This window comes from Phocoena phocoena, chromosome 1, assembly GCF_963924675.1.
Source record: "Phocoena phocoena chromosome 1, mPhoPho1.1, whole genome shotgun sequence".
NCBI lineage: Eukaryota > Metazoa > Chordata > Mammalia > Artiodactyla > Phocoenidae > Phocoena > Phocoena phocoena.
Window position 1 is genome coordinate 75,711,146 of NC_089219.1, and position 25,443 is coordinate 75,736,588.

Sequence of the window (25,443 nt, forward strand, 5' to 3'; positions counted from 1 at the left end):
ATGTGGGCCACCGGTCTCTGTTGCAACTACTCAACCCTGTCATGTAGTGCAAAAGCAGCTATCTGTAAACAAATGACCGTGGCTGTGTGCCAATAAATTTATGAATACTGAAATTTGAATTTCATGTAATTTTCGTGTGCCACAATATTCTTTTTATTTTTCTCTATCATTAAAAATGTAAAAACCATTTAGCTCACTGGCCATAGGAAAATAGGCTGATTTGGTTTACCAGGTGTAGTTTTTTGACACAGGGAACAGATTGCTGATGAACTTAAATAGTGTTGCCTGGATATTTTCTGTTTGCCTTTTGAGATCTGCCCTTTTCCAGCCTGATCTGTGACCCAGCAGGTTCCCTTACTGGTGAGTGACATACCAAGGGCACGTGGATGGGAGGGAGCCCCCCCTTGGTGAAGGCAGTAAGGGAATGCATTGTTGGTGGTGAATTTTTTGGGGGGGGGGTGGTATTATTTTTTTTTAATTGGGGTGTAGTTGCTTTGCAATGTTGTGTCAGTTTCTGCTGTACAGCAAAGTGAATCAGCCATATGTATACATATATTCCCCTATTTATTTTTATTTTTTGCGGTACGCGGGCCTCTCACTGTTGTGGCCTCTCCCGTTGCAGAGCACAGGCTCCGGACGCGCAGGCTCAGTGGCCATGGCTCACGGGCCCAGCCGCTCCGCAGCATGTGGGATCTTCCTGGACCGGGACACGAACCCGTGTCTCCTGCATCGGCAGGCGGACTCTTAACCACTGTGCCACCAGGGAAGCCCTATCCCCTCTTTTTTGGATTTCCTTCACTTTAGGTCACCACAGAGCACTGAGTAGAGTTCCCTGTGCTATACAGCAGGTTCTCATTAGGATGAACTGGGAGATTGGGACTGACATATATACACTAATATGTATAAAGTAGTGAATTTTAAAAATAATTTTTAAAATTGCTTTTGTTTTCACCATCACAGACTAGCAATTCTAAACCATGTCAGTGATAAAATAGGCCTCCCTGCCAGGGCAGATTGTTCCTATTATCACTCTTACTTGGTTGAGTTTGGCTAACAGGATGTACTGTTAGGGGACTGGAAGACAGGAGGAGACTGAAATACTTATTCCCCTGGCTCTCCCTTTGCTGAGTTGCAGTGGATTGGCTGAATCCTTCTAGTGAAGGTCTCAACTCCTGCTAAATGGCTCTCTCCTATGGCAATAACTACTTTCTCTATAATTTTGTTCCCCTTTCCTTTGTCTCTTCAGGCCTATGGGTTGTAATGATGCGCCATTGTTGCTATCCCTCGGGTGCTTCAGCATCTCTTCTTGGTTTTCCTTAGCCCTGCTCACATTTTTGTAAGTAGTCCCTTTATTAAACCTTCCTCAGTTGCCCCACAGTTTTTAGCTAGACTGTGATATGTAATTGGTAATAAGAGTGAAGTCAGGAAACTAACCCCACAAATGGGATTCTGAGATTGGTTTGCTCATAATCAAGGAATGCTCAGATAACTTCCTTGTTGCGGGTAAACGGACACTCCTAATCTGTGGTATGCAGTGGCATCATGATTATTCAAATTAGCACTGGCCAGGACATTAGATTAAGTGCTGCTGGAGGGCAAAGTGTCAGATCATGTGGCCTTGGCATGTATTCACTATGGTGAACATAGTGACTATAAAGACTGCGTGATCAGAGGGCAGTCTCTTGAGTGATCTAGAGAGAATACAGAGAAAGGGACAAAATAAAAGTCTTGCTCGCTCAACTTAGAACATAATGAAAAATCAGAAAATCCCCACGGCAGCTTGAAGGAGTCTTTCATCTCCTATAGTCCAAGGCAGATGTGGCTGAGGACCCAAACTACTGTAAGATTTGCAGAATGTGTATACAAATACATCTTCAACTAACCAGACATCTTATGCTAAATAAGGGCACTGGGTGGAGAAAGAGTAGAACTCCAAGACAAGGGATGGGGATATTTGAGCAGATATGGGCAAGACTAAGAACTGTGAAGCTCAACTCCCTCTTAGTCTTCCTTGCTTGTGGAGATAGCCATCTGCTCAAGCATCTGGGAGCACCATTAATAGTCTGATGGATTGGCAACTTGAAGCCTTGACTCAACTACGGCCTACAGTTAATGAGGGTGAACGCTATAACTCCCCTAGAATACTTCGTAGGAAGGGGTTCAAATGCTCAGGAAGATAGAAGTGTGGAGACAGATTTATCACGTGCAATCTGATCAACCACCCTCTAACCATGGCCCCTGAAAGGGATCAAAGAACACTCCTTACCAAGGTGTTAAGAAATGTCATAAGGATAAAGTTCCCTTATTTAAATAGGAATATTGGACTCTGAGTGGTAGATTCTAGGTGACAGTGCTTTACTATCAGAGAAAAGGTAGAAGCAATTATCACACTAAGCCATAAGATGTTTTGACTAGATGTTTTGACCTGCAGAGATCTGTGCTGATGGTGAGTTGATCAAAGATCCATAGGAATTAAATATACCATATGCTAATATATTGATGTATAGGTAGAAAAATTCTAGGTCTGATGGGTATAATCCTAATTAAAGTCACTGTACTTGGGATTCATGGCCTCTTGCTCAGTTCCCAGACTCAAGCCAGTTCCTACATCAGAATCCCTTGACTGAGGGGGAGGCAGGTTCTCTTTGAGGAAGAACCCTGCAATGTGGTCATAGGTGTACACAGTGACTTCTGCCCTAAGCCTTCTGCAGAGGGACATGTGGTCATTTACCAGGTGACTGAACACTGGGGAAACAGAAACTCTCAGCCTTTCTGGGGGCTGTTAGATATTGGATTTGAACCGATAATAAACCCTGGAAATCCAAAATATCATCACGGCACTCTGGTCAGAGTGTAGGTTTATGAAGGCCAAGGGATAAACAGTGATAAATGCAGATTTGGCTCAATTTTTTTTCCCAAGTGGGTCCAGTAGGACTGTGAGCCCAGTTTTTGTTTTTGTATTTTCTCCAATCTCAGAGAATAGTAACAATCCCTCACTTATAAAGTAAATGCTACTGTGGTAGGAAGGGAAGAGACATGTGGAAGCCCCTGCAACTATCTCTTCCTGCCCCCTTCCCCACAATGTATACCTAAGGTAACACCACACCCCTGTAGAAAACTGTTCATATTAACCACCACATCCCTGTGGAAAATTGTATATACTACGGCCAAAAGACCTGAAGGATGCAAAAGCAGTGATCCTACCATATCGCATATCCATTTTACTCATCTGTTTGGTGCACACACCAGATAACTCCAAGACTTAAACTTACAAACTCAATTGTGTGTTGATGCCAATCACAGCTGCAGTTTCTGATATGGTGTCTTTACTAAACGGTACAGCAATTAGCAACAGCAGTTACTGACCTAGTAAAAATACTTCCTACCAACATTCCTATCAGTGAAGATGATCAGAGGCAGTTTGCTTGCCTTCACAAGTCAGAAAGAGCTGTATCACTTCAATGCCTTATCTCAGTGCTGTGTCAGCTCAATTTTCCTCTCTGTCATAAAATAGACCAGAGTGATACCTTTATAGTCTTGACATCTCACAAAATATCAGGCAGGTCCATTAAACTGAGGCCACTATGCTAACTGGACCTGGAGAGTGGAAGAGAACAGGCACCCTAAAGATACACCAGAGGATAGGATTAAAAAGTTCATGGGACTGCTAAATGGAAGAAGTTCCTAGGAGTAGTGGTTTGGGGGTATATCAGGATATCCTCTCTAAAGTAGAGACAAGTTGTTGCACTTTGCATTGCTCATCACAATAAAAGAGGCACGATGCTTGGTGAGCCTCTCTGGACTTTGGAGTCAATCTATACCACCTTTGGGTGTGCTGCTACAACCCATTTACCCACTTACTGGGTAGCCTGTAAAGTTGCTAGGTTTTTATTGCAGTCAAATATATATAACATAAACTTACCATTTTAACCATTTTTAGATGTATAGTTCAGTGGCATTAAGTACATTCACATTGTTGTGCCACCATCACCACCATCCATCTCCAGAAATTTTTTTTTTTTTTTTTTTTGCGGCACGCGGGCCTCTCACTGTTGTGGCCTCTCCCGTTGCGGAGCACAGACTCCAGACACGCAGGCTTAGCGGCCATGGCTCACGGGCCCAGCTGCTCTGCGGCATGTGGGATCTTCTCAGACCGGGGCACGAACCCACGTCCCCTGCATCGGCAGGTGGACTCTCAACCACTGCGCCACCAGGGAAGCCCCAGAAATTTTTATGTTCCAAACTGAAACTCTGTACCCATTAAACAATAACTTCTCCAAATCCTCCTCCTCCCAGTCTCTGGCAACCTCCATTCTATTTTCTGTCTATGCATTTGACCACTCTAGGTACCTCATTATAAGTGGAATCATATACTATTTGTACTTTTGTGTCTGGCTTAGTTCACTTAGCATGTCTCCAAGGTTTATCCACGTGGTAACGTGTGTCAGAATTTCCTTCCTTTTTAAGACTGAATAATATTCCACTGTATGTATATACCACATTTGGTTTATCTGTTTCACTGCTGACAGCCACGTGGGTTGTTTCCACCTACTGGTTACTGTGAATGATGTTGTTATGAACATTTGGAAAATTTTTGTTCAAGTTTCTGCTTTCATTTCTTTTGGATATACACCCAGGAGGCGAGTTGCTGGATCATACGGTAATTCTGTATTTAATTTTTCAAGACCTGTCATACTGTTTTCCACAGCGGCTGCATCATCTTACATTCCCATTAGCAATACACAGGGTGCCAGTTTCTTCACACACTTACCAACACTTGTAATTTTCTGTCTCTCTTTCAATTTTTTATTTTTTTGGATAATAGCCACCCTAGCGGTTGTAAAAGTGGTATCTAATTGTGGTTTTGATTTGCATTTTCCTAATGATTAGTGATGCTGGGCACCTTTCCATGTGATTATTGGTCACTCGTGTATCTTCTCTGGAGAGATTCCAGTTCTTTGCCAGCTTGCTAGTTTTGGGTGGCCCCCGACGAAAATGCTCGGCAGTAGATTCAGGATGCTGTGTAAGCTACCTTGCTATGACTGAGCAGATCCAATAATATCAAAAGGGTCTGTGGCTGGTAGAGATGCTATATGGACACTTTGATAACCCCCACCAGAGAATCACAGCTTATACCCATAAGGTTTTGGACATAAGCAATGCCTTCTTTGTCAAATGTAATTTCCCATTTGGAAAGCAGTTCTGGGCTTGCTCTGGTTGAAGCTGAATAACCGACCCTGAGACATCAAATGACTATGTGTCCTGAACTGACCATTATGATCTGAGTGATATTTGATCCGCTAAATCATAAAATTGGCTGGGCACAACAGCGTTCACTCCTAAATGGAAATGGTGTATATCGAGACTGGGTCCTAACAGGTCCAGAAATCACAAACAAAATATGCAAGCAAGCAACTGAGACTTCCATGATACTTGTTCTACTGCTTTACCACTGCTCCTTCAGCCTTCGTAGAGAATTCCCCTTACCAGTTAGTAGGGTAGAAAAAAGTTCAGGCCTGATTTATGGATAGATCTGCATTGAATGTCAATATCTGCTAGAAGTGGATTGCTGCTGCATTTAAGCCTGAAAGATATCAGTGAAGGAGACTCTTCCCAGTGGGCAGAACTTGGGGCAATCTGTATACATAGGCAATCCATATAGCCGTGTTTGGTTGTTCGCAACCAAAGAGCCCTGTTGATATACCCTAGAGTTCTAACTGGGTCTTGGAATAGCCCTGAGTGTGCAAATGGCTTCAGCATCTGGCTTTAAGTCCTCTTCATTCTTTTTTATTCTAGGTGGAACCAGTGATTTGGTTTTATGCATGAGCCTTCACCCACACAGCCAATCAAAACCGTGTGGCAGATTCTAGAATGCAACTTAGACAGAATTAAAATGAAATCAGTATCTTATTTGTATCTACCGTTTTCTGTATTGGCTTTCTCTTAGCCATTATATTACTGTCCTTTAAGTATTACCCCATTAAAGAAGGATGTAGAGCTGTTAGAAAATGTCTGTTTTCTTTCTGGAAACTAGCAGCAGATAACAATCACTTGCCACATTGCTGTTTTTATGCAAGAGAAGATGGTTCATATTTTTGTAGTCTGAATCAATGTTTTCCTTTTATTTTCCAATTTTCAGTCCTTTCCAGGAAGACCTTCAGGTGTCACATACTGCCAGAAAGAAGTTGTTTGCCACAATGAAGTATTAAGTGACTTGGTGTAAAAAATGTGGATGACTTTGACCTGTCACTAGTGTCTGATGAATATCTTATATGCTAAATGTCTGAAATTCTTATTAAACATGTATATATATAGGATCCTGATTTGTATTATCCATATCTGGAATAAGTACCTGGATTAGTATTATTTTAGTCAGAAAACAAATGAATCCCTCTTCCCAGTAATTAAACAAATCTATTTGCTGTTATTAGTATTTACAATTCAGTTTCTAGCCTTATCGACTACTGGACACATCCACATACATACCACCTCCGTGACTAAACCTGTGTTCACAGCAAGAAATATGACATATTTTGAAATGTGGTTTTCCTTGTTTCAGCTCTCAAAATCTTATTCAAAGCAGTAAGATTCACTCTAACATTTCCCAGTAAAACTTAAGTACAGACTCTCAGACCAATTCAAAGTGTTTTACTGTTGTATTTTTAAAACTCCACAACCTCATTTTAAGACTCTTATATGGTGAGCCTAGAGTGCAGCATCATACATGAAGGTTCAGGGCGTGAGCTCCCTTTAAGACTGGGATCTCAAATGGAAGTCCTCTTTTAACCAGACTGATGTTAATGGCAGAAGTTTAGAAAACATATATTTTAATCAAAATATCAGCCTGGCTGTCAGATTTCTCTAGGGCTTACACCCTGATGCTCTGATGTTCAGATATACTGTCCCCAAAGCAAATAGAAACCATACTAAGCCTCCTTAAAAATATTCACCTTTCCAAATAGAATATGGCCAGATATTTATTTCTGAAATAATTAAATTGGCTGGGTCATAATTTGATACTTATTTTTAAACAAATGAGATAATTCATCACAGTGAAAGAATAATATTAATTTGGGCTTGAGCTTTGCTACAGTCCCATGCTACATGTGAGTAAACAACTAGGATTGATTCATTTAAGAAAAGAAAAACAGGTCAATAGATAATCATATCCAAAAATAGTGGAAATGTAAAAGGATAAATTTTACTGGATTACTGAAATATGCGATTAATTATTCTTGTATTTCAAATGGAAACACAACATGAGATAACAAAAAATATCTGGATTATGATGAACTTAGGAAGGAAAGAGGGAAAATGGCTAAATGAAGACAAAAATGTCATTTTAAAATTTCTGATCAAATAAATAATATAGAAATCTGCATAAAAATAATAATGTACATCACTGCGCATCGCATCACCACTAGATGAACACAGAGAAAATGTTCACACAATTTCTGTAAAATAGTGAGGCTATAAAAGTAAAGGGAAAATGATTTTGGCAGAACTTACCTCGAGTTATTGCCAAGCCTGAAATGTTCCAAAGGTGGCTTAAGACATTTGATGAACTCAAAACACAGGTTGTGTAGCCCTTAAAGTTTTTTTTTTTTCTTTTTTTTTTTTTTTTTTGCGGTATGCAGGCCTCTCACTGTTTTGGCCTCTCCCGTTGCAGAGCACAGGCTCCGGACGCGCAGGCTCAGCGGCCATGGCTCACGGGCCCAGCCGCTCTGTGGCATGTGGGATCTTCCCGGACCAGGACATGAACCCGTGTCCCCTGCATCGGCAGGCGGACTCTCCACCACTGCGCAACCAGGGAAGCCCCCTTAAAATTTTACTTCTTTATTGTTTCTATGTACCAGCTTTTATATGTATAAAAATAATATAAATTATTAATAATATGGGTTATTAGTTATAAAACATCCAACATGTACTCACTGACATTCCCTGTAAATCATAAACACAATATGAACCAATGTCAAAGTTAAGAAAGACAGCCAAAGTATCTATGGTTTTAGTAAAGAGATACTTATGCATAAGAAATAAAGAGCAAAGAATATTCAATCTACTCACAGGAAGTCCCTGTTTTCCTGGTAGCCCAACTTTACCAGGGTTTCCTGAAATGCCTTCTGCTCCAGGGTATCCTTGCATGCCTTTTGGCCCAGGTAGGCCTGGAAGTCCCTTGGTAATTAAAAATAACTTGGATTATAGAGAGATGCTGTACAGATGTTTAAATGACAAACACTTTTATACTTAATTGGGGGGTGGGAGGTTACATTCTTAAAACCCTGTCCCAGGAAAATTTTTCCTGTTTCCTGGATTCCTTAATAATTTACTATTTGGATACAACAGATCAGGTAACTGTTCCCTAAACTGAAATGCCAAGCTAATCAGCAATTTATTGTGTAACCTTTCCCACTTTACTGTAATTTCCTGGTATTTCTTATTGTACCAGCCCATGCTCTATCCAGCTGTGGAGAAAAGATCAGCTATGTGCACCTGTCAGTTTAGGATATAGGCTGACATTCACCATCTCTAAAACTCTGTATTGTATTATTTTCCCAAGAAATAAATTACGGCTCTTTTAGTTGCCACTTTGAATTAGATAATTATATGACTGAGTAAAGGTCTGAACATTTTGTTTGTACTCTTGGGCAACTGGATTTAATCTGTAGGGAATCTCTGATCTCAATGTGCTCATAATTTATGTTCACTTTTCTTTACTTTTTTTGAACCAACACAACACAGGCCACCCAAAGCAGGCTGCTGGCTAGGGGAGACCAGCAGGAAGTCTTTGCTAATAAGCTAGTCTACACATATTTGCTTGGCCAAAGAGGAAACGGATGGCTAAGGTAAAATTAATCTTTGTTCTGTGATGAAAAGATTTAAAGCTTTTTTCTAAGACTTTCTGTTCTATTTCCCAGGAAAATGAGAGGCCGAGTTCTTCAATTAAAATCCAGCTCATGTCTTTTCAATTATGCTTGAAAATCTCTGACCTCTGTCACCATTCATTTAGTCATGACTGCAAGTTGCCTGTTTTTTAGTGGTTCACCATCAAAGAATAGTAGCATGAATCCACAGAGAGATCTCCCTGCACTGGAAAATAACAACCTTCAGTTGCAGTGACTTCCGTTTCAACACCAAGCTTGGTTTTGAACTAGTAGTCATATTTTGTTCCCTCTGTGTTCCGGCATGGGTTTAAACATTTTTTTGAAGACAATCTGATTTATCCAACACGTCATAATTGGCCCCAAACTTTTCTGCTTGCTAAAGTTCTATTTAGAAAAACAATAAAGATGAAAAAGGCCTGTTACTTACAGGAATCCCAGGTTTCCCAGAAGGGCCAGGAGCTCTTTTTTTCCCCTTAGGACCCTAAAAATGTGAAGCACAGTTGTCAACTCATTGCTATAAATTTAATTAAACTGAAGGCATAGAAAAGAACTCTGAGACCTGAAGGCTACAGCAAGTCCTGCCACTAACTAGCTGTTTATCATTGGAATTGCCATTTCACTTTCCTGAGAGTCATTTTCTTCATCTGTAAATGAAAGAATTTGACTCTATAATCTATGAATTTCCACCTGGCTCCAAATTCTATGATTTAAGAATTTAATTTATAGTTCTAAAAAGGAACTGAATAGATTATTTAAATAAAAGTCCCCACTTCAGGCAAGGCCTTTGTCTCCCTACTGAAAGTGGTTAAGTACTTATTTAATTAATTCAGTAAACATTTCTTGACTATTAGGTATCAGGAATTCTGTTATGTGCTGGAGATGCAAAATCAAAGCTCTTGTTCACAAGGCACTTACAGTGTAGTGAGGGACATAAACCAATAACCTAAAATGTGCTTATCTGGAAGCACAGAGAAGAACATACGTGTAAATCAAAGAAAAGATCTTTATTTCCCACATAATTGCTTGTTTTTCCATGTGTGAGATGGAAATTTTATTTTAAATCATAATTGATTCAGCAGTAATGGTCTACCAGGATAGTTAGAAATTTGCCCTTGCAAATCATGCCATTATTCTGATGATATCCTAAAATTATTTTAAGAAGAAAAAGGTGTTAAAGAGTGACCTAGTTCACAAATAAGAAAAAGAAGCATATTGCCATTACCAGAAACATTTCTCAGAAATCATCAAAAGTTCTCAGAAACAGGATAATTCCACCAAAATGAGATGTTAAGTTATTCAAATCTGAACACAGTTGTACTAAAGATTCAATTTGACAACAATGACAAAATAAACAATTTCAGAAGATGTTACATCTTCTGAAAATGAGCTTAAACGTTTTAAGAAGAAATAGCATATATAATCAGAGAGAAAAAGGGCATTTTCTGTAAGAGATAAACATCCAATTTTGTTAGAATTCGATGATAGGGAGCTATATGGATCAAGGGTTCTACCTCCAAGTTCAAAAGCTCTTTTACTTGCTTTAAAAAGTCACTAATGTAAATTCTTCCTAAGGGTAAGGAAACCAGAAAAGGGGATAGTTGGTGAACTGGGTTTAGTTGAAGTAAATACAATTTCTGGAACATATGATTCCTATAATAGATGTATCTTTTAGAATACAATAAAGAAGTAAAATAGAAAAATAAAGACTGTTTTAAATATTGAAAACAATTCTGATTTCAGTTGTCTTGAATAGCACTAATTAAACAGTACATGAATTGTGATAATATTCAAATATGTTAACTGGCGTGTGTTTTCCTTCACAGTATTTCTTTTTATATAAAGCAATAGATTTGTTCTAAACTTTTGACTTTCAAAATAGACTTTTTTAGCTTAAGAATTTCAAAACAGTCCTCTGAAACGCACGGTGGGGGAATAGTTTGAAAAGAATATATTTTTAAATACAAAAGCCTGATTTTTAAATATTAAAAGTCTATCATTGAACATAAAAAAACAAGGTAATAAAGGATTCAAGTCATAAAATTTATATCATAAAGAACATATTTAGAAGAATTATAATAATGTAAGAGAAAGTTTTTCCTACCTAAGGGGATATAAAAAACCTTCAAGTTGGATAAAGGTAAAAAGAGAAGGAAAACTGTTAAGACACTGATGGGTATCTATGAGAAGAGATCTTGACACCAATCTGCCGTCAAGTCCTGGGGTGGGTAGAAACAGTAATACCTGCAGAGGATACAAAATTAATACACAGAAATCTCTTGCATTCCTATACACTAACAATGAAAGATCAGAAAGAGAGACTAAGGAAATAATCCCATTTACCATCACATCAAAAAGAATAAAATACCTAGGGATAAACCTACCTAAGGAGGCAAAAGACCTGTACTGAGAAAAGTATATGATACTGATGAAAAAAATCAAAGATGACACAAACAGATGGAGAGATATACCATGTTCTTGGATTGCAAGAATCGATACTGTGAAAATGACTATACACCCAAAATAATCTACAGATTCAATGAAATCCCTATCAAATTACCAATGGCATTTTTCACAGAACTAGAACAAAAATTTTTACACTTTGTATGGAAACACAAAAGACCCCGAATAATGAAAGCCATCTTGAGAAAGAAGAACAGAGCTGGAGGAATCAGACTCCCTGACTTCGGACTATACTACAAAGCTACAGTAATCAAAACAGTATGGCACTGGCACAAAAACAGAAATATAGATCAATGGAACAGGATAGAAAGTCCAGAGATAAACCCAAGCACCTATGGCTACCTAATCTATGACAAAGGAGGCAAGAATATACAATGGAGAAAAGACAGTCTGTTCAATAAGTGGTGCTGAGAAAATTGGACAGCCACATGTAAAAGAATGAAATTAGAACATTCCCTAACACCATACACAAGATAAACCCAAAATGGATTAAAGACCTAAATGTAAGGCCAGATACTATAAAACTCTTAGAGGAAAATATAGACAGAACACTGTGACATATATCACAGCAAGATCTTTTGCAATCCACTGCCTAAAGTAATGAAAAAGAAAACAAAAATAAACAAATGGGACCTAATTAAACTTAAAACCTTTTGTACAGCAAAGGAAACCATAAATAAAATGAAAAGACAACCCTCAGAATGGGAGAAAATATTTGCAAACAAAGCAACTGACAAGGGATTAATCTCCGAAATATATAAGCAGCTCATGCAGCTCAATATTAAAAAAACAAACAACCCAATCAAAAAATGGGTGGAAGGCCTAAACAGACATTCCTCCAAAGAAGACATACAAATGGCTAACAAACACATGAAAAGATGCTCAACATCACTAATTATTAGAGAAATGCAAACCAAAACTACAATGAGGTATAACCTCATACTAGTCAGAATGGCCATCATCAAAAATTCTACAAACAATAAATTCTGGAGAGGGTGTGGAAAAAAGGGGACGCTCCTACACTGTTGGTGGGAATGTAACTTGGTACAGCCACTATGGAGAACAGTTTGGAGGTTCCTTAAAAAACTAAAAATAGAGCTACCATATGACCCAGCAATCCCACTCCTAGGCATATATCTGGAGAAAACCGTAATTCAAAAGGATGCATGCACCATGATGTTCATTGCAGCACTAGTTACAATAGCCAGGACATGGTAGCAACCTAAATGTCCATCAACAGAGGAATGTATAAAGAAGAAACGGTACATATATACAATGGAATATTACTCCGCCATAAAAAGGAACAAAATAGTGACATCTGCAGAGACATGGATGGACCTAGAGACTGTCATACAGAGTGAAGTAAGTCAGAAAGAGAAAAACAAGTATCATATAATATTGCTTATATGTGGAGTCTAGAAAAATGGTAGAGATGAGCTTATCTGCAAAGCAGAAATAGAGTCACAGATGTAGAAAACAAACTTACGGTTACCAAGGGCGGAAGGAGGGGGGTTGGGATGAATTGGGAGGTTGGGACTGACTTATATACACTACTATGTATAAAATAGATAACTAATGAGAACCTACTGTATAGCACAGGGAACTCTACTCAATGCTCTGTGGTGACCTAAATGGGAAGTGAGTCTAAAAAAGAGTGGATATATTTATACGTATGCCTGATTCACTTTGTGGTACAGCAAGAAACTAACACAACATTTTAAAGCAACTGTATTTGAATAAAACTTAAACAAAACAAAACAAAACAATAATATCTGCAGATAAGTATGTGGATTTGGGCACAGAGATGATGGCTAGAGAGACTAAAGCCCTCACTGAGATGAACGCTAAGTTGCACTGAGTGCCGCAATAGAGTTGAAATTTCTGCATGAGATGTCTAGGCCAGGGGACCTGAGGAAGTCTGAGTCCCTCAAGCACCCAGCATGGTATGGGGAGCAGTAGAATGTTATTTCCATGTGGCCAAGAACAGAAGCATATGGCCCTTAGAGTCTTATCTAAGGAGATCTTGCATCTGAGTTGAGAAAATAGCTGTACAAGCCAATAGGGATCAAAGAACTTTTGTCTGGAGGGCCAAGGTAGATGCCAACATGGTGGGATGATGGCAGATGGGGGCCAAAAGGGATGATGTACATTTCAGTGGAGGCTAGTATGAACAGATGATGGCTAAAGATCAATCTCACTTCCTATTCCCCTTCCCTAACATTGCCACCCAGAATGTAACAGCAGACTTGAAAAGAGGATAAATGGGAAAAACTCTAAATCAAATGCAGGATATTTGAGTGGACGGAGTTAAAGGCAATCAATTGACTAGATTTCCATCAATTAGGTTTCTACCACCAGGCAGGATGGGTACACAGGACAGAAGTTAAGTTCCATTACAAAGAACATAAACAAAATTATACTTTTTGTATACTTGAGTTTATGGCTTAAGGTTCAGATATGCTATACACGTATGTGCATGTTTTATTCCAAACATTCAAATACAAAATAAAAACAAAAAGAGTCTCATATCACAAATCAGTTACATTTTAGGGTGACCATTATGTTGGGATTATTTCAGAACAGTTAAATACTGCTCTAAAACCTAGATACATGGGTCTATCATTGTGAAAACTAGAATGTAATTAATACTCGGATGGGCATCAGGAAGCAGCTTCCAACAGAATAACACTAAAGGAAAATTATGACTATGAAAATTATTTTTAATGTATATTTTGCTACTTGTAATGGTACAATTGTGACAAAATCTCCTTATTAAATACAAAAAGCATAGAGTAAATAACAAAATAGTCTCTGCTGTTTTTAGATGTCAATTCAGGAAAGATTTCCTTATGACAATTATTGTGACCATAACTAAAAGGAAGTAGGCTAGTTAGAGAAACGACAGACTTGCAATGGAGGTTTAAAATACATAAAGATCAACAAAGTGTAGAAGATTGGTATTTTTTTGAATTTGTGCATTAAAAAAAATCTTGCAGTTGGAATTGCTGGGTAGTGTTGTAACTAAATTAAGAGCCAAACATTACTCAATATTAATCCTACACAGAGATGGTCTGTTCAGTAGGAAATTAAAGATTGGGCCAAAGACAAATAAAGTATGTTGTCATCTAAGGTGTTTGTAGATGATTAATTGAGTTGGTATCATAAAAAGGAAAAAAAAAATCACTCTTCCACCAATGCCCAGAGTTCAAATATAATAAAGCTAGAAGCATTCTATGCTATTTTCAAAATTAACTTACTCATATTATTTTATGTAAATATAAGTACCTCATAAGTCAACAGACTTCCTGTTCTCATAATAGGAAAGGCAAATGAATTTCATATTTATTCTTTAGAGTATATGTAAAATTGTGCTTTCTCTTTTGTCTGGCTAGCTTTGAAAAATAGAACAGCCCACTTGAAATCAGATCCATTTAAAACAACGAATTCCATTCATTGGGATTGTACCACTTCATAGACTACAAGAGAAGGTAATCTAATTCTTTAGATAACAGAAAATTTTAAATGCCATTATAGTCCAAACACTCATTTGTTTTTTATTCAAATGAAGCTGAAGGACAGTCATCACAATACTTTGTTAGTTCTAACTTTGTTAGAGAGGGTAGCTTTAAAGTACAAACACAGATTTAGAGAGTTAAGTCTTTTTTTTTTTTTAACCAAGAAATTTAAATTCACTAAAATCTGGAATTTTGCTTTGGGAGGAAAGTAAGATTTTGGCTTGAGTCTCTGTATTTGAAAGCCATTATGGGACAGTTCACTACATTTGCATTATAAAAGTCTCTAAAAAAATGTAGTGGTTTGCAATTGGTTTTAACTTGACTTGCTCCAACTTTTTCTTTAGAGTTTCCGTAGTTTCATGTCTGAGAGACCAATTAATGAATTAGCTGGTTAAGTAAAATTAATATTTAACTTAATTTATAAAAGACTTCAAAGTAATAGAAGGCTTTTGTATAATGGGAGTCAGGAAATAAAGTTTCTAGTGTTGGTTCTGTTGCTAACTAGTTCTGTGATCTTAGGTAACCCATAATCCCTCTGGGAACTAAATTTCTTCGTCTGAGAAATGAGAGGGTTGTCCAAATGATTTTAAAGGGCATTTCCAAATCTAAAAAGCAAATTTAAAGCTTTGCAAAAACAAGATGAGGGCAATTCCGTAGGATCCACCTGGCCATTCAAAGTGTCCCTGGTGAGTAACACATAGTCAGTGATTTTTCTTGTAGCAATCATTACTATCTGAAATTCAAAGAGGCTTTTTAATGTAACCTCGGACTGTATACCAGCATTGCCCAAAGTGGGAAAAGAACTAATTCTCGTGGATTTTACAGAATTTAAACCATGGCTCCTCAAGACCTTTCAGCTCCAATACCCAGGGAGAGCTGACCATATAGGCTGGAGCTGCAGTTGTCTAGTAAGAATATTTTATTTTCATTGGCATAATTTTAACAAATACTAAGAAACATAAAAAAAATCTCTTCTTCCTGAGATACATCAAAAAAGGAAAAAGAAAACATTGAGAATATGAAAGTACTAATTGTAAAGGATTAGAAATTTTAGGATCAAACCTCGGGAGAGCATTTGCATCCTTAGGCACTTAATGCAAGTATAAGGAAGTCACATGAAAGTAGTAGTAGTGTTCTAGGTTCATGGTTTTTTCCACTACTTTTTCCAATTTGGGTATTAAAAATTCTAAGCGAATGAGACAACTGTATTCTTTCTTTGAATTTCTTTTTAAAATTAAGGCTTGCCTTCAATGGGATTTTTTTTTTTTTAATAAATTTATGTATTTATTTTTGGCTGCATTGGGTCTTTGTTGCTGTGCACAGGCTTTCTCTAGTTGTGGAGAGCGGGGGTTACTCTTCGTAGCAGTGTGCGGGCTTCTCACTGCGGTGGCTTCTCTTGTGGAGCACAGGGTCTAGGGCACACGGGCTTCAGTAGTTGTGGCACACGGGCTCAGTAGTTGTGGCTCACAGGCTTAGTTGCTCCCGGAACAGGACTCGAACCCCTGTCCCCTGCATTGGCAGGTGGATTTTTAACCACTGTGCCACCAGGTAAGTCCCAATGGGATATTTTTATTTATTATTTATTAGTCCTTATTTATTAAGGAGCCTGACAGTAAGTTACTAGGTAGTTGCCAAGACTATTTAAAATGGCTTTTGTGTGAATGAAAACCTATGTAATATCCGACTCAACTCAATTTTATTACTAACTCCCACAAATGGGAAACACAAGTGTGGGTGAAGGCCGCTTAACAAATTAGGAGAAACATGGTCTCAAATTCATTACTTTTTATCAATCCTCACCTAATTTGTTATTAAAATACAGTACATTTTCTAAAGAATTTAATTTTAAATCAGTAGAAGGTAAAGTCAGAATGCCATGAAAAGTAGGGCAGCAATGAAGTGATGGTACAAATTACAAATCCAGTTGTTACATAAGATTGAGGCAACGTTTATTGGTATATAGGGAAAGAGGTGGCTAAATTCAATAACTCAACAGATTTTTAGTTCGCCTGATAACAAATAATTGACTTGTGTTATGGAAAACAAATCTTTTAAACCAATTGTGAGTCTGTGTCATATAGTTAAACTATTTCTACCCCTACCTTACTACAGCAACTAAATAGGTATGACTGCTAAAATTTTGCTCTGCAGTGCTGGTTTTAAGGCTAGTTGATATTTCTGCCTGAAACCCTAAGGAAGGACAATTAGTCTGGGACAACTCTAGGCAATTTTCTCAAAGCCAGAGTAGTCTGCTGGTGAAGGGAACTTTGGATGGCAGTCGAAACACACGAATTAATCAATAATGATGTTTTAGCACAATTATTGACAAACACCCTGTTTAGAGGCCTGTGGTGATTCTTGCTCTGAAAGAATAAATGATCATTCAAGTTACAATGAACAGCAACTCCTTGTGCCCCTGTTTTCTCAAGCCAGCAATAAGTTACAAATTGTCTTAAATGATTTCAACTTACTTCAGATCCTCTCTCTCCTTTTAGTCCTTGTTCACCCCGGTCACCTGGCTCACCCTTTAATAGGAGCCAAAACAGAAATCACATATAAAGCAGACACCAAATAAGATATGTTAACATTAATGTTTTTAAATGCCAGAATTACAAAGAATGCTTTCAAAACATACTGGGGGCCCTTGTTGTCCAGTGGCACCTCTTGGTCCTGGTATACCCATGTGACCCTATGAATAAAAAAGGTTATATTATTAGAATAAATAAAGACATGTGACTTAGAGAATAGAGTAGTATCACTTAAAGTGGTAGCAAAATGTTGCAGAATTCAATTTAAATATTATAGAGATTATGCGTCTCTCTTGGAAAGAGTATAGAACATAATAGCCACTGGATATAATGATGACTGAGAAAGAGTGTAGAGTTGTTTTTTTTTTCCCATATAGGTTGAATGGTGGCCCATCAAAAGATGTCTATGCCCTAATCCTCAGAAACTGTGAATGTGATCTTATTTGGAGAAAAGGGTCTTTGCAAATATCATTAAATTAAGGGTCTTAGAAGGAGATTATCTTGGATTATCCATGTGGGCCCTAAAGGAGTGATGTAGCCACAAGGGAAGTTGTTAGCCACTAGAAACTGGAAGAAGCAAGAAAGGATTCTTCCCTAGAGCCTACGGTGGGAGCACAACCCTGCTGAATCTTGCTTTTGGATTTCTGGCCTCCACAACCGTGAGAGAATAAATTTCTGTTGTTTTAAGCCACCTGGTCTATGGTAATTTGTTATGGCAGCCTCAGGAAACTAATAGAGCAAATAACGAATGAATAAAGAGTTTGAGAACAAATGTCTTTTATCAACCCTTTTCCAGTGTACTATGGTCTCCATTTTTACAAACTAAGGTCACAGCCATTTAGATAGTAGATTTACTGGGCTTAAGACTGGTAGTCGTTACTGCATATGCCAAGACATCAAGTGATTCTGACTTCGGCGATCTGTCATCACCCCAGTTCTCCTAGGAAGGAATGCTGGCCTACCACATTTTTACACCTTTCAAGTGTGTAAACAGAAACTAGCAACAAACTAGGGGCATGTCAGGTGAGAGTTATGTAGGAAGAATTCCACACGTAATACTAGGGGCATGTCAGGTGAGAGTTATGTAGGAAGAATTCCACATGTAATACTAGGGGCATGTCAGGTGAGAGTTAGGTAGGAAGAATTCCACACGTAATTTCTTTTATCCCCTTCCCTACTGTCCTCTTCACTTCAGATTCCTTTCTTTCTGTGTATTACAGAAAGAATGCCATAGGAAGGACAGTTATTAGGCTCATCTCCTTTTTCTGGGCTAGGAGAAGAAGGGATTACATACTTAAGGCTAATAATATTTATTCTCACAGAAAGATCAGTTGAAGCCTTCTTTGTTTGCATTCTGTGAGGCAAATGGTCATGGTTTTAAGATTCAAATTCCTGATAAAGTAAATGAATCCTGTTTAAGGGGAGAACAGTTGCAAGACAGAAAGGTTATTTTGGAAAGCTTTCTATATAGCACACAGCCATAACTAAAGAGAAGATGATTACTACACATGACCTTTACCAACAGAGTCAGCAAAAGTAACAGAATCAGGTCAATCAAGAGGGAGCTTTGTTCAAGTAAATATGATTATTGTAGGTCACTTATTAACCCCTCTCAGGAGAGAAGCAACTGGTGAAAAGCTGGGGTTACAAAGTGAAGTGAGAGTAAGTATACTGAGTAAACTACAAAACTTAAAACCATCATGGCCTATTATGGTTTTGCCACCACTCTATCTGTAGTTTTACAGAGACTTTTTTAGAATGATCATAGAATAGTCAACTGCCTCTCTTGGCTTTGTGATGTTTGGATACAAATCTTACGAAAACCAAACCTGTTTTCTAGGAGCTTCACTATAATTCCTTTGGTCCTTTCCACCCCAATAAAAATTGACAGACTGTTTTTCTGCAGTGGTAAAAATTATAAATATTAGGTCTTTTCTAATATTATTATAAAGCTACATGGGCAAGATTACAGGAAGTGACTGATTTTTCCTGATGATATTAGTGGTGAGATGAGTTGGATGGCCAAGGGGAGCTTGGAGAGGATTTTATATGGGAAGTGATAATAAGCTGAATTTTAAAGGATGAGTGTTCCAGGCAGTAAAGTAAAAGGAAGGCGTTCTGCAGAGGAAACAGCATAGGAGAATAAATGGAGGTTGATCTAACACAACATGTTAAGTGGAGAATGGATTTGAGAGGGCTATGACTGAGGATAGGGAGTCTAGTTAGTAAGCTACTAAACTAATTCAGGCAAAAAATGATGAAAGCCTAAACTAAAGTAGGGCAAAGTGGATAGACTCCAGAGGTATTTAAGAGGTCAAATGAAGTGGCCAATTGAAGTTGAGAAATGAGAGGATAGAGAAAGGAGAGAAAGAGGAGGGAGAGGAGGGAGGAAAGAGAAAGCAAGAGAGACAGAGGGAGATAGAAAGAGGGAAGATTCATTTACTAGACATCTGGATGTCTGGTGGTACTATTCACTGAACTAAGGACAAAAAGAGGAGGATCACATTTGGACAGGATGATAATACTATGGTTTGGGACATGCTGTGTTTTCTGTGATGATGTCCAATAGCTATTTGGATATGTATGTCTGATGCTAAGGAATGAAGGCCAAGTGAGGATTTAGTTGTTATTTTATTGTATGCAAAAAATTCTATGACCTTTGCCAAACCAAAGTAAAAAGGAGTTTAAGACAGTACATAATTTATTCAGTGTATTTCTAGGGTTGGCTCACATTAGTTTAGCCTGACTTAATCTATGTGTTTCTGCTCATATCTTTAAAAAGTGAATGTTGACATTATAGTATTCTTATTCATACCATGTCCTCTGACTCTCTCTCAAGCCTCAAGTGAATTTATCTTGACCTATGTGATGTATAGTTTTCTGGATGACAGCGATTTCACTATATCTGCTTTTGTACTGATTAAATATTCTTATCTTGTGTATGTGATGTCCACGGAGTCAGGGACTGTGTCTTGGGTGCCCCATGTTACATTCATAGCTCCCAATCCATAGCAGATACTAAAATATATGCTGAAGGGACCAGAGATTTAATTATATGTAACACATAAAATGTGTCATATACAATGATGCCTAATAATGATTTACTGATGATAATGAGCAAGACACTTGACTTCTGTGATTTTCACTTTCTTCAAGAGGAAAAAAGAACAAAGGATGGTGGGAAGGATTACAAAATGTCTTTCAATTGTTCATAGCCAAATGGGAACAAAATTTTCATTACCCATTCCATTTCTTTTTTCTCCAAGAGGATAATCATTCACCACAAGAGTTTCACCACAACGGTAAGAATATTTGTGAACATGAAAGTGTTTTTAAAAGCTTGGTGATTATTCAACCATAAAAAGGAATGAAGAATTGATACATTCTACAACATAGATGAACCTTCAAAACATTATGTAAAGTGAAAGAAGCCAGACACAAAAGGTTATACATTGTATGATTCCATTTATATGAAATATACAGAATAGGTAAATCAATAGAGATAGAAAGAAGAGTAGTGGTTGTCAGAGGTTGGGAGAAGGAAAGTAACTTTAATGGGCATGGGGCTTCCTCTTCAGGGTGATGAAAATGTTCTGGAATTAGGCAGTGTGTGATGGTTGTACAATATTGCCAATATACAACACTAAGTGTCTCTGAATTGTACAATTTAAAATGGTTAAAATGGTAAATTTTATGTTATGTGCATTTTAGCACAATTAAAAAAAGATTGACAATAATTCTGACCATCAGTTTACTAGAGTGAAATGATAGTGTCTACAATGCCCATATAGAAAAGCAAACATTTAACAATATCACCTAAAGCTACAACAGAATAATCTAACTCTAAATAAAGCATGGTTCCCCTGTATGAATCAAACTTGTGCTTGGAAAAACATGGAAGGGGACAAGTGTAGGTATTTCGTGACTTTGAGATGTCTAAGCACTAAAGTTACTGTGATTGTCTGGCACTAAATGGCTTTTTAAAATAGATCTATCAACAAATGATAGAATGACTCCTAAAGCCTAAGGAACAGGATGGAATAAGACAGAAAGGAAAACGTGGCTCACACTAGCTCATGAAACATCCACAATTGAAGACTTAATCAGGACTATTTATGGAATGAAGAAGGAAAAACAGATTCCATAACGAGCCTAGGGAAAAGTTTTCCTCTGATGAAGGATTTCTGAAGAATGTATGACTATCTAGAAAAATGGGGGCAGGATGTTTCTTTTCCTAGCCAGGTGAAGAGATTCTTTTCTTCTCCCAATAGAATAGTTAATTGTTTGTTTGCCAATAGATTCGCTGATGTAGCTACTGACTGTAGTTGGTAGAGGCCAAAAGAAGGTATTATTAGAACCTGATTTTCCTGAGACTGTGTGGAGAAGTTATGCACAGAAAAAGTTAAAGAAGTTTAAGAAACTTCTCAAATTATGCTGGAAGCAGTGGGTTGGTTTCTCAACCCCAAGAAAAGCTAATTTCAAGTAAATCTATTTGGATTCCTTGCATTAGGAAACATTGTAGATACAAATGTTATGTAAATTGGAGACAGAACATATAAAATCTTCTAAAAAATGTTCCTCTGAAAATAGAAAAAAATATAAGATGGCCATACCCAGAATTTCACAAACATTTAGAACCACCTTCAACATTTGTTTCAAAGAGAGTTTTGGGAAGTGAAAGTTGATTTTTCAGATTTCAAGCCTGAGATAAATCAGTGTATTAATGATAATTATCTACCTACCAGCTTGTCCCTTCAATCTGGCAATCTAAGTCTTCATTGCAGACATGATCACAGAAATTTTACATAGAAAGGTATATGTTGGATCAAATAACCCATCAATTCATTGTTAAAAATGAATTATGTTTACATACATATTATATACTATTATGTACAGGGCTCAAAACAAGACACTGTACAAGAAGGAAAGAAGTCATATTCAGGACTTGCCTGGTGGCACAGTGGTTTAGAATCTGCCTGCAAATGCAGGGGACACGGGTTCGAGCCCTGGTTCGGGAAGGTCCCACATGCTGTGGAGCAACTAAGCCCATGTGCCACAACTACTGAGCCTGCACTCTAGAGCCCGGGAGCCACAACTACTGAGCCTGAGCGCCTAGAGCCCCTGCTCTGCAACACGAGAAGCCATGGCAACGAGAAGCCCGTGCACCGCAATGAAGAGTAGCCCCCGCTCGCTGCAACTAGAGAAAGCCCGCACACAGCAACGAAGACCCAATGCAGCCAAAAATAAAGTAAATTAATTAATTAATTTTTAAAAAGTCATATTCAAATTGAGAATCTAAGATAGCTTCACATTAAAAATAATTAGCAAAAACTATAGTAGCAGAAGATTGTAAAATATTTGTACCGAACGACTTCCATCAACAATAAATACTATAGGACTACAGAAGAGGGAAAGATTGCTGTTAGTGTAGACAGGGGAAAAGGGAGTTTGAATTAGATTATAAAGGACAGACAGGATTTATGTAAGTAAAGATTACATAATTTTTTGAGCAGGCAGAGAATGTTGTGAGCGAAGGAATAAGACAAGAACTATAGGGAGAGAGTTAGCAAATGACCATTTTGTTTAGCATATGACATTATAAACAGAAAGGGACGAGATATAGGGCAGGAATACAGAACATGCTCAACACAAATATGCTAATAAATAATGACACTGAATAAATTCTATACATAGCCTAATATAATTTGAGCTGATAAAGCTGGTCTCTTAAAATCCTTCTAAGAATCGAAGAGGATAAGAATTGACATAAGAATATAATGGCATTTATCCATCCATTTGACAACTCTTTTAATGAATTTCTATTATATACCAGGAACTCTGTGTTCTAGAAACTGGGGATATAATGATGAAAAAGACAAGAGTCTTATTCTCATGGATCTTATATTTTGTTGGGGGAATATAGATGATAAAAAAACCCCAAGTGTATAAAAAGGTGGTAAGATAGCATTAAATGTAATGAGATATAAAGTGACAGACAGAAAGGACAGTTAGAGAGGGCCTCTCAGAAAGTAACATTTCGGTTGAGAGCTGAATGATGAGAAGAAGCAGCAGTGGAAGGAGATGATGGTAATTTTAGAAAGAAGGAACAGAAAATACAAAGAGCTTCTTCTGGGATCCAAAACATAAGACATTACTAATTATCTCAATGATGCTTATTTTCATTTGCAACTGAGCAGAACCACAGAGAACCCTATTCAAATTTAGAAGCAAGGTGTGAAATTTACAGTAATTACCTTATATCCCTCTGCTCCAGGCTCTCCTCTCTCTCCTTGTTCCCCCATTGGGCCCTACAGAGACCACAGGCAAAAACAATCAATGGGTCTAAGTACTTGTGAATGCAGATGATACAGTTAATGTGGAATATTTTTCCCTAAAAATATGAAACCAAATGTACAACAGTTTGTTTAGTTCCACTACATAATTTCAAAGGATTGGATTTTAGTGACACCAAGAACTTCATAAGCACTGAATTATTTAAAGAGAATCTCATAATGATTCTGCTAGAAAAAATATTGAAAAAATGAAGTCCAAACAATGTGAATTTTCAGATGAGTAAAGTATGTTATATAAGATATCAAAGTAACTTGCATTTTTACTTAATGTTAAAATGATTGAAAAAAATTTAAGCAGGACCAGTCACTTAATTAACTCCATTAATTAGAAAATATTATCTTTAATCATCTTTTACAAAGTATCTAATAGCTAATCTTACTTTACCATTCTTCATTAGAAATTATATTATTTATTCTTTACTCTGTGAAATTCTAATTATTAAGATATAAATTAACCTAAAAGAAATTACATTTATTCATTTTAATCCTTAAGGCAGAAACTAATAAACTTCTACTTTTAACTTTTTCTAAACATTCCTAATATAAAATCTTTGATATGATAAGATGTTCAAATTATCTACTCTAAAATGTGCTTGAAAAATCAATTATCACATATTAGGACCTACTGTTTGAAAAGAAACTTAAATTGAAATTATTAGCAAAACCCTAAAATTTATTATGGACCATTAATGGATAAATTTTAACTTACTCCTGTGTGGATAAAGATATTAGACATAATGTAAAGACAATAATCTCTGACTCTGCTTTAATTATTTAGAATATTCTTGGATTAATTTTCACACCTACTAGATAAAATGACCATCGTTATACTAGACTTTTAATACATTTATTATATTTCAGTGACATTCTTTGACCCTGGAATACCGGAATCTGGGGAAAACAAGCACTACTATGCTTCACTTGCCCACATTTTACCATTTACTTAAAAAAAAAAAATTTTACTGGAGTATAGTTGATTTACAATGTTGTGTTAATTTCTGCTGTACAGCAAAGTGACTCAGTTATACATATACATATATCCACTCTTTTTTAGATTCTTTTCTCATATAGGTCATTACAGAGTATTGAGAAAAGTTCCCTGTGCTGTACAGTCCTTATTAGTTATATCTGTTTTATATACAGTGGTGTGTACATGTCAATCTCAGTCTCCCAGTTTATCTGCCCCCCTCCCCCTGCTTTCCCCCCTGGTAATCATAAGTTTGTTTTCTACATCTGTGACTCTATTTCTGTTTTGTAAATAAGTTCATTTGTATCATTTTTTTTAGATTCCACATATAAGTGATATCATATATTTGTCTTTATCTGAATTACTTCACTCAGTATGACAATCTCTAGGTCCATTCATGTTGCTGCAAATGGCATTATTTCATTCTGTTTTATGGCTGAGTTAATATTCCATTGTACATTTCTGCACAATTTCCATATTTTTGTCTCTCAGAGGTTTAGAGAGACTAGAATACATTTGATAAAGAATTTAAAAAGTATCATTCCATCTCTTAATGATTTATTTCCTAAATTTACATAAGTTTTGGGGTAACTTGGAATTCTTTTTCTTCAACTGAGGTATACTTGATATACAATATTATGTAAGTTTCAGGTGTACAACATAGTGATTCACAATTTTTAAAGGTTATATTCCATTTATAGTAATTATAAAATGTTGGCTATATTCCCTGTGTCA

The 25,443-nt window shown here is 37.1% G+C and overlaps 1 protein-coding gene across 1 annotated transcript in view; it reads right to left on the reverse strand.

Annotated features, from left to right (window-relative positions):
- The window catches only part of COL24A1 (collagen type XXIV alpha 1 chain), a 368,100-nt gene that overhangs the window by 53,810 nt on the left and 288,847 nt on the right, over positions 1-25,443 (reverse strand). Inside the window, exons 42-46 of the mRNA XM_065887776.1 lie at positions 23,643-23,696; positions 17,496-17,549; positions 17,332-17,385; positions 9,313-9,366; positions 8,068-8,175 (exon numbers count right to left, since the gene is read on the reverse strand). Coding sequence (XP_065743848.1) covers positions 8,068-8,175; positions 9,313-9,366; positions 17,332-17,385; positions 17,496-17,549; positions 23,643-23,696 — 324 coding nt within the window. The remainder of the gene's footprint in view (positions 1-8,067; positions 8,176-9,312; positions 9,367-17,331; positions 17,386-17,495; positions 17,550-23,642; positions 23,697-25,443) is intronic.